The sequence below is a fragment of the Thermobia domestica genome, chromosome 14 (assembly GCF_964235325.1).
Source record: "Thermobia domestica chromosome 14, izTheDome1.hap1.1, whole genome shotgun sequence".
NCBI classification, from domain to species: Eukaryota; Metazoa; Arthropoda; class Insecta; order Zygentoma; family Lepismatidae; genus Thermobia; species Thermobia domestica.
This window is the reverse complement of record NC_137467.1, coordinates 76,423,514-76,437,518: the sequence shown is the minus strand read 5'-3', so window position 1 is coordinate 76,437,518 and position 14,005 is coordinate 76,423,514. Positions and strand designations below refer to the sequence as shown.

General features: G+C 32.4%; 1 protein-coding gene across 2 annotated transcripts in view; it reads left to right on the top strand.

The window, feature by feature from the left end:
- The window catches only part of LOC145670150 (nose resistant to fluoxetine protein 6-like), an 85,084-nt gene that overhangs the window by 61,649 nt on the left and 9,430 nt on the right, over nt 1–14,005 (top strand). The window contains exons 9-12 of one of the 2 annotated variants that reach the window (XM_081738522.1): nt 4,229–4,422; nt 6,085–6,226; nt 8,523–8,712; nt 10,297–10,439. In XM_081738522.1, the coding sequence (XP_081594648.1) occupies nt 4,229–4,422; nt 6,085–6,226; nt 8,523–8,712; nt 10,297–10,439 (669 nt within the window). Of the gene's footprint in view, nt 1–4,228; nt 4,423–6,081; nt 6,227–8,522; nt 8,713–10,296; nt 10,440–14,005 lie in introns of both variants that reach the window. The other variant, XM_081738521.1, reaches the window with a different exon arrangement.

Below are 14,005 nucleotides of genomic sequence, written 5' to 3'. Positions count from 1 at the left end.
TTATTATTATTATTATTATTATTATTATTATTATTATTATTATTATTATTATTATTATTATTATTATTATTATTATTATTATTATTATTATTGTGATCCTCAAAGTTGACGCTGGAAGATAACCACGCTACCATAGTATTAACGTTAAATTGATGCTAAAATGTACCTTCATTAATCTGTTTGTTATGACCCATAGCAAGACGACAGTACACAGTATGGGTAATGAGATATGGCCCAAATTTATGATAAATTATTCAATTTAAATTTTTGTTTGACTATAAAGTTACCCAAAAATAAGATACATGTCAATCGATAGATCAAATCGTGCTGAACAAAATGCCATGCTTGAGAGTAAATTCTCATGCATAGTTTTTGAAAAATCAAGAAATGTGTATTCAAAAATAATTTATATTTTGTGCAATTATTCGTGTAATAAAACCATCATTCTTATACTCAAATGATTATTTCATAATCTGAATAGTTATTCCTTTACTCGAATAATTGTATCAACAATTTTTCGTATATATGAAGGCTAATCTATTTATTAAATTAGTTTTTCGAACAAATTGTTCGTACACTGTAAAAAAATGAGGTGTTGAAACAACACAAAATGACTACCACTTAGCGTGTTACTTCTGTGTTAATTCAGCACCAAGCATTTTTTTTTTTGTCCGTCGTCTCGTTTAAAGGATTGTGCCCTTTCTTCGGGTATCCCCAAGCACATCGCCTTCCGAGCACATCAGAAATAATTCGTTACTACCTGGGAGAATTTGCATTGGTCTTATTTATCGTTTAATATGAGCAAAGCTTTGCGAAATATATTTGGCACTTATGCCAAGTAACAAATAATGTTCCGTTTTCTTTAATCGGTCACAATAATATTGTGGTAAACCTGTGAATCGTTTGACAACGGTTACATAGGCAACAGTTCTGCCATCTTCTGTTCATACGTGCTAAAACACAAGAATAACAGATAAAGAAAATAGATAAAAGCACTGCTATCTGTGTAACTGTTGTCAGATGATTCACAGGTTTACAACGATATTTTTATGACCGATTACAAAAAGCATAGAATGTTATTAGTTACTTGTCATAAAAACGAAATATATTTCACAAAACTTTGCTCCTACCAAACAATAAAAAGCAATTCAAATAGTCACAGCCAGTAACGAGGTATTTCTGATATGCTCTGAAAGCGATGTGCTTGGTGTTGGATTGACACACAAATAACACGCTAAAGTGGTAGTCATTTTGTGTTGTTTCAACAACTCATTTTTTGCTTTGTATTTTAGAACAATCCTTAATCAAATAATTGTTTGAACAATTATTCGTATATTTGATTAATCGCTCAAATAATTATTCGTGTAGAGGAGCGATCATAACTTTACTCAAATAATTGTTTCTACAATTATTCGTGTATTTGTACGATCACTAATTTATTCAAATAATTATTCACATATTCAATCATTCATTTATTCACATAGATGATTGGATATTTCTTCCTATATTTGAACATTCATTCATTCAAATTATAACTCGAACAACAATTATTTGTGTATTCAAATGATCATTCTTTTAATTATTCAAAGAATGTTCGAACATATGTAATTATTCTTGTATCCAACAATAATTTTTTTACTTGAATAATAATTGTTTGAACAATTTTGCGTGTATTTCAACAATCGATCATGTATTCAAAAAAGTATACAAACAATTAATTCTTTGTACATTAGAACAATCCTTTACTCAAATAATTATTTGAACATTTCTTCGTATACTTGAACAGTCATTAATTTATTAACATAATGACTCGATCAAGAATTATTTATGCACTCAAACAATGAATCCTTTAATCGGAGATTTGTTCAGAATGTTAAGGACGTCAAGATTTGGGTGAATTCGCCACTGAACCTCTCGCATCAAACTTGTCTCTGATGCAATTAATGACTATGGGAGGTCTAGAAGCTAGGAGAGTTCTGTTGGAAGTTTGAGAGCCAAGTGTTTAAATAAAATGACCATATGTTCCGAACCATGTTGCGCAATGGCCGCCATGGGAGACCATTAAACACTACTAACTATGCTGTGCATATTCTTTCGACATTTACAATTTTCCAACGATGCTGCTTCAAAATTCAATTCCTTTGTTTTTCACTTAAGAGCCCTAATTACTGCGAAGCTAAAATACCGCTAATTTTACAGTAATAATATGGTATTTTCAAATAGATAAAAGATAATCAAAATATGGAACAAGAGCGTGCTAGATAATATTATTTTGCATGAGGTACCGTTATTACGAGTCACCTAGTAGCTTCCCATTTGCAGCCATTTAGAAACGCGAAAATAAATGCCGATTCTCTAAATGGCTGGAAATCGAAAGTTGATAAGTGAGTCGTGATAACGGTATCTCAGGTAAAATAAAATTGTCTAGCGAGCTCTTGTTCCACTTTTCGATTATCTTCTATCTATTTGAAGATATCATATAATTACTGTAAAATTAGTGATATTTTAATTTATTTTAATTAGCGGTATTATAATTGATCTTCCCGTAAATTGTTATTTTTCTTACTTTATATAAGGTGTGTGTGTAAATTTAGATTATGTTAATCATTCCGTTTGTAGCTTTTTGAATAGTCAATAAGTTTTCCGTTATCACCTCTGACAGTCCTTTAAGTTCTATTTTAATGTGTATCTATGAAATACTTTCAAATTAATTTTGTAATCGACTGTGATCTGTTTTCCTCACTATAGTAATAGTTCGAATATAATTAATTAATTTGTTAATTGTAAGAATGCTATGCTAGTTTTGGATATGTTAATCGTTTGTAAAATATTTTTCTAAGCTAGTGTTACTAAATGTCCGTTTCGATTGGAATATACAATCCTGATTTCAAGGTTCTTGTCCTAATGTTCCATCGATACATTTGTCCCGGTTTTCAGTTGTCGTGATTATTTCCCATTTTTGTTTTGTGTACCCTATCCTCATTGCAGCATTCTAAACTGTTACTTTTCCCCTCTTCTTTAACCTAAAAGGCATAATCGTGGGACGTTAAACTGATTACTTTTGACATTATATAATTTTACGTCAACAGCTACATATGTAATCTTAATTTGTAGTGCACTTAAGTACCGGCAGAGTGCACTGCTTTTACGGCTTACAGTTCATATGTAATCTTTGGATCTAAGTAAGATATGTATTACTTTCCTAAACATAATTACTGACACATCCAACAGGAATGAAATAAAAATGGTTTTTATGCTGGTTACGTACTTTCTACCAGCGAAAATAAATCTCCTACCAAAGTGTTCCGGTTTCGAATAATAGAAATATAGTAACAGTACCTATAGCACATTTCTTTCCTTTATTTACTTATTTATTCACTAAATCTCTAGCCAATATTACTGTGTCTTTGTGATTTATAAGCTCTTACAAGTAAATAAACGTGATAACAATAGTTCGTAGTATTCAGGCTGGAGCATAAGTTTTTATTCTGTGTTCCTAATTCAAATATGGAACAGAGTAGTTGCTGGAAATAGAACAACTTCGGACAATTAAAGCCCGAGTAGAAAACTTGAAGCCCAATTTAACAAGTTTGTTTATATTTCGCATGGGAACATAACTCGTAATAATTTTAATAATACTTGTATACCTAATTAGTTTTAATGCGAGAAACTATTATTACACACAGTATTTGTTATTATAAGAATATCTTACTTAAAGTTCATTCCTACGTAGCAGACTCAAAAGTTCTAATTAAATTCTTTTATATGTATAAAATACAATTTTTCATTTTTGTTGTTTTCTAGTTTATCCTTACAGTAACACGTTAAGTAGCGCGAACAACCCTGAATTGGTGCTTATTATTATCAAGAATTTTCATAACGTACAGCAAATGTATTATAGTTTATTGAATGTAAATAAATTGTGAATGTAAGAGGTGCATGAACACCATTTCTGAAATTGATTTGATAGGAGAGCAATAAAAATATCCCATTACTTCAAAATTCTCTCATAAATAGAATACTATTATTACAAAGATCTTATCTATTGTATATATACTAACTGAAGCCAGGAATTCATTTATTTTTCTTATAATAACTACCGATCCTAAAAGGTCCCTTTAAGTAATAAAATACTGTTGGATTTTTTTTTGTATCCATATATTTAATTATAGAAAAAAATCTTTCTTCATAGATAGGCCTACCTTACTTTACTTTGCTTTCATTTCAGTGCATGTTCCAGTCATGGTACATTTCCAGTGATATGCATTATTTTATTATTGCGCCGTTTGTTATCTATCCTCTATGGAAGTGGCCACATTGGGGGAAAGTTTTGCTGTTCTTCGTCATACTTTTATCCGTGGCCATTCCTTTCGCTATTACCTACCTATATAATATAGACCCCGTGTTACTACTGTTCATGGAGTAAGTACATTTTTCCTATTTTTATAGTAAGAAAATATTTTGTCTTTGTTTTTCTTTATTGTACGAGGGTTGCTCCGAAATTACCTCCACTTTTTCCCCACTTCCATTTTTTCCAATTATTCACAGCTGTTATCATATGTTGGGAAATGTTGTCCAAGGAACCCATCTTTTATTGACCCCAAAAACATGGAAATCTCGAGGAGGAAAATCAGAATATCTGGTCTCTATAAAACTTCAGCAAGCGTCGTTGGATTTCAATTAATGCAACTTCCTCCTTATGAAGAAATTCAATCACATATTACTGCTTCGAACGGCCATCCAAGTCGAATAGACCATATATTTGCGGGGTTTCTCTGTGTCGCCATCTGTAGCACAGCAACAAACTATGAGGAATATTTTCACGATGATCCAACTACTATTTTACCAACACCTCTACGATGGCATCTGCAATGGAAAAAAAAAATGTGGAGGCATTACTTTCGGAGCAATCCACTTTGTGACAACATGTTATGTCCTTTGTTTTATTACTATTATTTTTGTTACACCATGTTTTGTCTTTTAAGAAGCTTCTAAAAATTCAAAATTCATTAAGGAAACATAACGCAATGTAATGCATCTAATCATGATGTTAATGCCAATATTGTTGATGTAGCTTGCTATTGCTCTTTTTACATATACACAGGCTTTGGTAGATTTCTTTATTAGATTTAACAGTTAAATGTTATTTCAGAAGAAATAAATATTTTGTAGCAAAAGCTGATAGAAAAATCATATAATTTTCAGTATTGTTCCTAGTTCTCAAAAAAAAAAAAAAAAAAAAAAATCAAAGATATAGTGATTTTCAGCCTGTCTATACATTTATAGATCTAACGTATATTAAACTTATAATTTAAATTTGTTTTATAATAAGAAGTGATAACTTTCTAAGTTACAATATTACCCCATTTTTTCGCTCCTGCATTAGCATTTTTCTGCTTTTTACAACGTATTTTTTAGATCCTACATTTCTATATTCACAACGTAAATATTCCTTTTTACGTTCATGGAATTTTAATTCCCGCTGTTTACGCCACATATCGATCACTAGCCTAAAAGCAAGATGACATCACAATTTCTATGTTTCTTGCTGTTCCCTAAGGTGGTGTATGTTAATGCTCGTGATCTGTACACTACCTACCGCATTCCACTGCGTTTAGCGCGCGATAAGCATGCTTGCTACCGGTGAGACTTCATGTGGTTCGGATCTCGCGTTAAGCTGTAGGTCCATACCTCATATAGCCTCGCAGCTGAAAAGGACGCTAAACTCTAATTCAACCAAACTTGCAGGCTTACATTGTGGTCAATGGCTATATACCTTTACAAATAGCGACATTATAATCACATAAGCTTATGTTGAACTATTATAAAAAGCAGAGGTAAGTTTAAAATAGTACAAAATATATTTACATTATTTAGCTAATATTGTGTGTTATCGCATTCAGTGGTATGCAGGACATGTCGACACTATATACCAGTGCTTCTCTGCATTTTTCGAAATTTATACTTTCCCTTTTTTGCATTATTTTCCCTCCGGTCTCTTCAAATGTGTAGAAATGGGGTAATATTATATTTGTTTACTTAACCTTCTCATTAATAATTATTATGTAATTGATTTTCTAGTAGTACATTGAAAGATCCAGTAGCAAATGAATTTTTCAACTCAGTGTATGTCAAGACACATAATCGAGCAGCACCATATTTCTATGGAATATTTTTCGGATATATAATCTACAATGTTCAGAAAAACAACACGAATTTCTCAAAGGTTAGTATACATTTCCTTGTACTGATTAATTTATAATAATAGGTAAAATTCATTGTATTATAAAGTAGCGCCCGAACAGGAATCCTTGCTTTTCCCTAGTTTGTGATAAGTGTCAATTCTTGTCTGCTTTTTTGCCTAGCAGTAACCAATTTTGTAACGTTTGAGATTAAATATATCGATTGACTTATAAATCGCTTTATATGTGTACTTATTCTCCATTGACTAGCGTATAACTACTTAATACAAACACTACGCATGTAATGTTAATGAGATCAGTAACGCAGATTAAAGCAACACCAATCTTATACCATAGATAACACAGATGCACAATGGCTATTTTGACAATGACTCGAGACTTCAAAGCATTTTATAGAAGTATTACACAAATGGCTCTAGTGTCAAACTAACTACATTTTTTAAATAGAGTAATTTATAATTTTAGATTTCAACGTGTAATTGAGACAATTTTTAAGAATAAATACTTTTTCCATCCATAGCTGTAATTGGTAGTCATTGTTGCTTAGGTTATTGATTAAAAGTTTCGGTAGTTGCTCCTGATGTACCTGAAAAAGCCTCCAGCAATATTTTAGGCTTGAAAATAATAATAATAAAAAAACTTCTCTGTGATGATCTTATGATGTATCAGTCGTAAATTTCGGCACTGTATAATCTTTCTTTCGGTAGAGTAAAATTATGAATTGCCTAGGTATGAAGTGGTGCAAAATGAATTACGGCTGCAGGTTCTTGTTCTACGTTTCCTAAAACATTATATATATATATATATATATATATATATATATAATACATTTACATTGTTTTGTACCATATTTGTTCAAAAATGATTAAAAATAGATCACAAACATTTGAGTAGTATACTCATCGAAAGTTAAGGGCTCTCATTTTCGAGAGACCTGTATTGCACAGTCCCGTAGGATGTTACGTGAAATATTAGAATTTAAAAATCACGAAGAATATAATAATTGGTTGAAATTAATTTTGAGATATATTGTACCAGTCAGTGCCTCCAACAACCGTGTCGCAACGTCATGAGCGTTCAATAAAGTGTGTTATCAGTAAAAAAAAAGGTTGGGAACCACTGCTTTATGCAATAATAATTAGTACTATATATATATATATATATATATATATATATATATATATATAATGCACATACTACCTAGATAATTACATTTTTTAAATAGAGCAACTTATGATTTTAATTTTTTGAACATCCTTGTAATTAAAACTAGGGATAGCCACATTTTTTCCAAAAATACTTTTTCGAAAAATGAATTTTTCGAAAACGAAAAATGAAAAACGAAAAACGAAAAACAATTTTTTTTCGAAAAACGAAAAACGATTTTTTTTCTGAAAACGAAAAACGATTTTTTTTCTGAAAACGAAAAACGATTTTTTTTCTGAAAACGAAAAACGAAAAATTTTTCAAAAACGAAACACGAAAAATTTTCCGAAAAACGAAAAACGAAATTTTTTCGAAAAACGAAAAAAATCGAAAAAGCGAAGAACGAAAAACCGGAAAATGAAATTTCCGAAAATTGAGAAACAGATTTTTCAAAAAAGGTCATCCCTAATTAAAACAAAGTTCAAGAATAAATATTTTTTAGTACATAGACCTACTTGATATTCATTATTGCTTTGCTTATTGATTAAAGGCTTGTGTAAATGCTCTTTATGCACCGTCTACAGCATTTATCTTTAAACGCCCCTATAACTTTTAAATTAATAGATAAAATACACCTAAATTTTGCAGAATTTAAATATTGCCGGAGACATCGTTTGATACCAATATCACCGGGATTTTAAACATATAATAATGTGACATATTGACTTTTGAAAAATACAGCTTTACGTTGGGCTGTTAACACTGTTAATTTGATTGTATTACAGAGTATGTAAGACAATGTCCCCCTAGTCGGAATTCGCATCCTTCCAAACACAAACGTTTTAATTTTGCTAATTTAAAAGTTACAGGGCGTTTCAAGAAAAATCTATGTGTGCCACTATTGTTTCGTGTACTCATTTAGTAACCAATTAGTAATCAATTGAAAGAATTTATAATTGTCATTGGTGAACAGAATAAAAACATCTATATCTTTAAGTGACTGAATTAGTGGGAGTTATATAGCTAAAATTAAAATTAAGGCGCCGATTAGAAAATGATTAATGTACAAATTATTATGAAAAACAATAAAATTATATGTTCTGTGTAAAGAGTTGCAGAATTTCAGAATGAAAAATTAACATACACTGAAAATTTCGTGGGTTTTTGTTCCAGACATTTGTATACATTATGTGGTTCTTATCAGTGGTCGCTGCCTTATCTGCTCAATTTCTTGCTTGGTTTTGGTACATTCCTTACCGTCCATACAATGCTTTAGCAGCAGCGTTTTATGCAGGATTTCACAGAATAGTTTGGTGTGCTGGCATAAGTTGGGGGATTCTAGCTGTAATCACGGATAATGCTGGTAAGTAATGTATACTATTTTTGCCCTCTAAACTTAACAAATTATTCGTCTTACAAGTACAGAACACAGTGTAATTTGTCTATTAATAATCTTACAAGAAGAATCTTGTTCAACTTGGGTTATGTTAAAAGGAAAGTTAAATCTTAACAATAAGAAAATTCAAAGTTAGTTGGTTGATTTACAGTTTAACGTTTCTTTGGAGCATTGAGTTTATATGGGAAGAGAATCTGTAGCTTAACATCGTAATGAGATTCGAAACATGTGAGCTTCTTCCGGGAATTGAGCGCAGGTCTCCTACGCCGAAGACATGAAAATAACCATACAGCCACGTCCTTTATCAGCAGAAAAGCTATATAGGACGAGTCCTAAGTTTAAACTCGGATCACACTCATTTGATTGCCACTAAATGAGAGAGAAGGATTTACACAGGCAGGAGGAGCTCAAATATTCGTATAATGTATTGTCTAAAAACAAGTTACAAGGAGTTGAACCTTGTGATAAACTAGTAACATAATTACTACCTCCAACAATTCATCCATATTTTAGTTTAACTTTGTAATATATGTGTTTATTTGTGTTTATGGAATAGATATAAACAAGACTGTTAAAGCACTTCAAAAATCGCTTGAATTTATATCCACACTTCAAACTACACTTTATGGACTTCTTACGAAAAATGGAATAAAATTTTCAGTTTAACAATCCACGATTATGCACGTGATGTTAAAGGACAGTTCATTAATGACAATGAACATTATGGAAGAATTAATGAATTGATAATGTGGGAGAAAACGAGAGAAAACCCACGGACACGATCTTGGCCAGCATTACAATACGCTCTGGGATTGAACAAAAAGTTTATACCAGTAGGGAATTCCTTGCCATTGAGCCACCGTGCTCCTTCTGTTTATGATGGGAGAAATGAATATTTGGTTCATTGGAGTTTAGAATTTATTTTAAAGCAATGGTGCTCCATGAGACGGTACCTACTGTCTAAAATAGAATCCGATCTACTACTCGGGTTTGTTTCCAAGAAGAATACTCCCTTGGGTGCTTGTTTCTATTGGAGATGTTCTTAAACGATTCCTTTCTCTGAGAGGATGCCAAATATCTCTAAACTTTGGTTACGATGCAGAGAACGATGCGATCCCTTGGGTCTCTGATGTGAAGATATTGTCGAACAGACGTATATTTAGGGTAGATCATAAGGTAAGCTTTATTTAAAAAATAAACAATTATTACTCATTTGATCACTTGAAGTCTATCTTGTGTGTCAATTCTGTTTCTTCACTTAAAAGGAGAAATTAACCTAGTATATTATGAAAATGAATACAAGTACTAGGTTTTTTTTAGGCAAGCTATTAATTAAGTACGATGCCCGTTACTCTTCTACTATTCTAAATTATTTGCACATACAAGTAATGTATGGTGCTAGAACGTAACATTCTTCATGTTAAAACTGCTGACAGGTAGTCCGTCCCTTCTATCAAAAATGTGTCTTAACTTTATTCGACAATAATAATTGTTACAGTACAGGTAGTAATACCACGTTAAACTGTGCTAATATATTTCTCATTACTTTAGGATTTCTTCGTCCATTTTTCTGTTGGAAGGCAATGGTTCCCTTTAGCAGACTTTCGTATTGTGCCTTTCTAGTCCATGGAGCAGTGCAGCTCTACACCAGTGGTTCTCTCAGAACCCCTAACACGGCTGGATTTTTTAATATAGTAAGTACACCAGTAAAGCATAAACATATATAGTATATACAAGATCGTTTTCATAATAATTTAATACAGCGTGAGACCATCGTTAACTGTAGAAAAGTCTGATATGTCGTGGATTAGGAGCATAAAAATTACGAATTGTTTGCAGAGAAATATTATAGGCCTACTATTCTTCATGCAGTGTAACATTCAGTTCCGTCAGCGAATATGGAAAAGAATATCTAATCCGAATTCTAAGCTTCAGAATAGAAATGAAATGAAATGAAATCTTTGAGTTTTACGTCCCACGGTTATGCCGGTTAGGCTAAAGGAGACGGTGATGATGAGAGATGAGTGAAATGGTGGAATGAAGAAAGTGGGAGGAAACGGGAGAACCCCGAGAAAACCCACGAGCACGGTGTTTGTCCACCACAAAGTTCACTTGGCGGGGACTGGGATCGAACCAGGGACCCCAAGCACCAGATGTGAACGGTGAGCCACCGCGCCCCCGCTTCAGAATAGACCACAAGTATACAATAATGTTAGCGTCTGTAGGTTGTTCTGGTCTGGAGAGGTACTTGCAGTCATTCTAATGTTCATGAAAAATTACGATTCAACAGCTCCAGTACTAGAGATGCAAAAAAAACCGGCTTTTTTTAATCGATGGTTTTTTTCACATAAAAAGCCGGCCTTTTTGGGAAAAAACGAGAATTTTGGAAATTTTGGCTTTTTTCATTTTCATGATTTTTCTATCTAAATAGCTTTCTTATAGTATATTCTATAATTAGATAAGAATTCCATGACCTAAATGCCATATTTCGCTCTAAAATTCACCATCAAGATGGATGGAACACACGTTTTACGAATTAAAGCTAACATGAAGACTATAGTATTTGAGGGCAATTTTAGAGGCTATTTAACTTTATTTTAACTTTTGAGTTATCGACATTTTTTTCTCTAGATCACTTTGGTTTGTCATCCGTGTTTCATTTCTAAGAGCTTAGTAATCTAGCTTCTAGCGCAAAAGTTTAACTTCCGTCAAAGAGTATGTTTTTCATATATATCCGTCAAACCGTACTTCCACATTTCTGTTATACTGTAGCTGTACAACGATTTAACAATAATTTTCCGGATACAATCTTGAATACTAATTTTAAATAATCAGTAGCGGATTTAGAAAAGTACTTTGGGAGGGGTTTCTTTGATTGTTTCGTTTTCTAAATTGTTCTAATTTTATTTGGGAGGAGCTTGAAGTTTGTGAGTACAGGCATAACTAATATGTCGTTTCGTTTATATATTTAGCGATAATCTTCCGGATACAACCTTGAAGATCATTTTATACTGAGAATCAGTGGCGGATTTAGAAAAGTATTTTGGGAGGGGTTTGTTCTTACTAATGCTTAGTTTTTCTAAACATTCGTAATTTTTATTTGACGGAAGCTTAAAGTTTATGAGTAAAGGCATAACTAAGAGATATTTCGTTTGTTTTAGACATTCCGTAATTTTGGGGGAACAGGCTTCAGTCCGAAAGACCGTCCCCCTAACCTTCGCAAAAACGTCACTGCTGGTAGTTAGTAATAATAACGATTTAAAAACAATATGAAATGAAGTCGGCCAACTCACAGTACACGCACTATTTCTACTTCATAGATGGAATTAAGAAAAGTTTTGTCAGAATGGTCGAATGCTGAGTTGAATCCCGGACTTCCCGATAGAAGCGCAAAAGCTCCATTCAGTCATGTTTGTTGTGCTGTTGTATTTATCTTAACAAATATATTCCGTAGACTTTTTTTTTTTTTGTGGTGGTGGTGGTGGGGTTGAGAGAGTTCCGTAATGATATGAAGGGTGTGGCCAAGAACATGATAACTAACACATTTTCAATTGCTGAGTTATGCAGCACCAGATAGACAGCAGCACGTACCGCTTCGTTTAATCCTTCATGTATAGTCTTATGTGAAAAATCAGCTTTCCGAATTTCAAAATGGATTGTGCAGCAGAAAATCTTTAATTTCTTAAAATAGTAAAATTGTGGGTTACCATGTTCTTGCCTCACACCCTTCATATGTTGAATTCCTCTTGTTAAAAATTCAGAAAACTTGAGGACTGAGTAAACCGTGATGGTGGTTATATAAAACTGTAGAATTTCAAGAATATACAAAACCAAAAGCTCTAGATGTGCAGCCTTTCAGTGTATCATATAAATCTAAGTATTTTTCTGGTTTTAATTTTATTTTGTTCCAAAAAGAGGGTATGGAATATTTTGAAGTAAAAATACTACATAGAATTTTGCTAGTTATTTGTATATTTTTAAAAGAAGTATTTACTTTTAGTGTTGGCTGGTTTACACCAGCTGTTTTTCTTCTTTTTTTAAAAATAAACAACTGGTTTAAACCAAAAAATAAAAAGAACGAAAATTGCGAATCGTGTGAACTTCATGGTTACGTTTCCACATATCAAACCATCTGCATTAGTTTTATTTCCTTTTCACCTTTTAATCAAGGTGTCCCATGTTCAATTCTCGGTCGAACCACATGCGTAAACCTCATGCGTAAACAAAGTAGCGGTTGGGATGTAACTTTAAGCGAAAGTCTTCTCCTTGATAACCTCGGTATTACGTAAGGATGTTAAACCTGAACATACGAAACGAAACCAAATTGTATATTTCTGCATGCCTGAATGCCTGTTGTTTTATAAAGAAGCCAAAGTTGCTTAAATATATTGATAGAAATTGGCAAAATTTATCGATTGCCTACCTAGCTTCCAACATTAGCTTGGATTGGACTTTCAGTGATATGTACGTACTAAATTTGTAATTTAATACCTCAGTTTTAGCGTTCTGATTATGATACGTTGACCTTTAAATTTTACATGCAAAGCAATAACAGGATTTTTCCGTTATTGCTTTACATTTAGAGTAATGACAGGATTTTCCCGATGGCTAGGACGGGAGTTTCCGAATTTAAGAAATTTACTAACCGGACTTCTTTAAGCTTATGTGACCTCTTCCAGCATAACCCCGTTGTTGCATAATAACACCAAGGCGAAACAAACTTATTTCTGTCAATATGTAATATAAATAAACAAAGCAAAATATCTAAACCCAAAAAACCTGATTTAACCCCCTCCCCAAAAAAAAACATAGTTTAAACTCCCTCCAAAAAACGGGTTTTTGGCATTTTCAAAAACAACCATGGTTCTTGCCAACCCTGCTTACTTTTGTATATAGGAGGCTAAACAAATCTTATTATATACATTGGTTAATCCTTTGAAATTCATAATGTAAATATGTTGAGAAGTAAAACTGTTTGAAATATCTTTTCGAAATTCATGGTTTATTTTCGAGGTTTTATATTATTATCGGCATCAACCACTAATTAAATGACTTTTTGTGTTGTAGAGAAGCGAAACAAAATCTGCTTTATCAATTTAAAGCAGAATTTTGAAAAAAGTCCAAAATTTCCCAAGCAAAAAAGCGAAGCAGAAAAAAACGTTTTTTTTTTTAAGCCGGCTTTTTTCCGAGCCCTTGCATCTCTATCCACTACTGTAAATTGCATATTACCATCCTGGAAAATTGCTTCACTTGCCGGAAA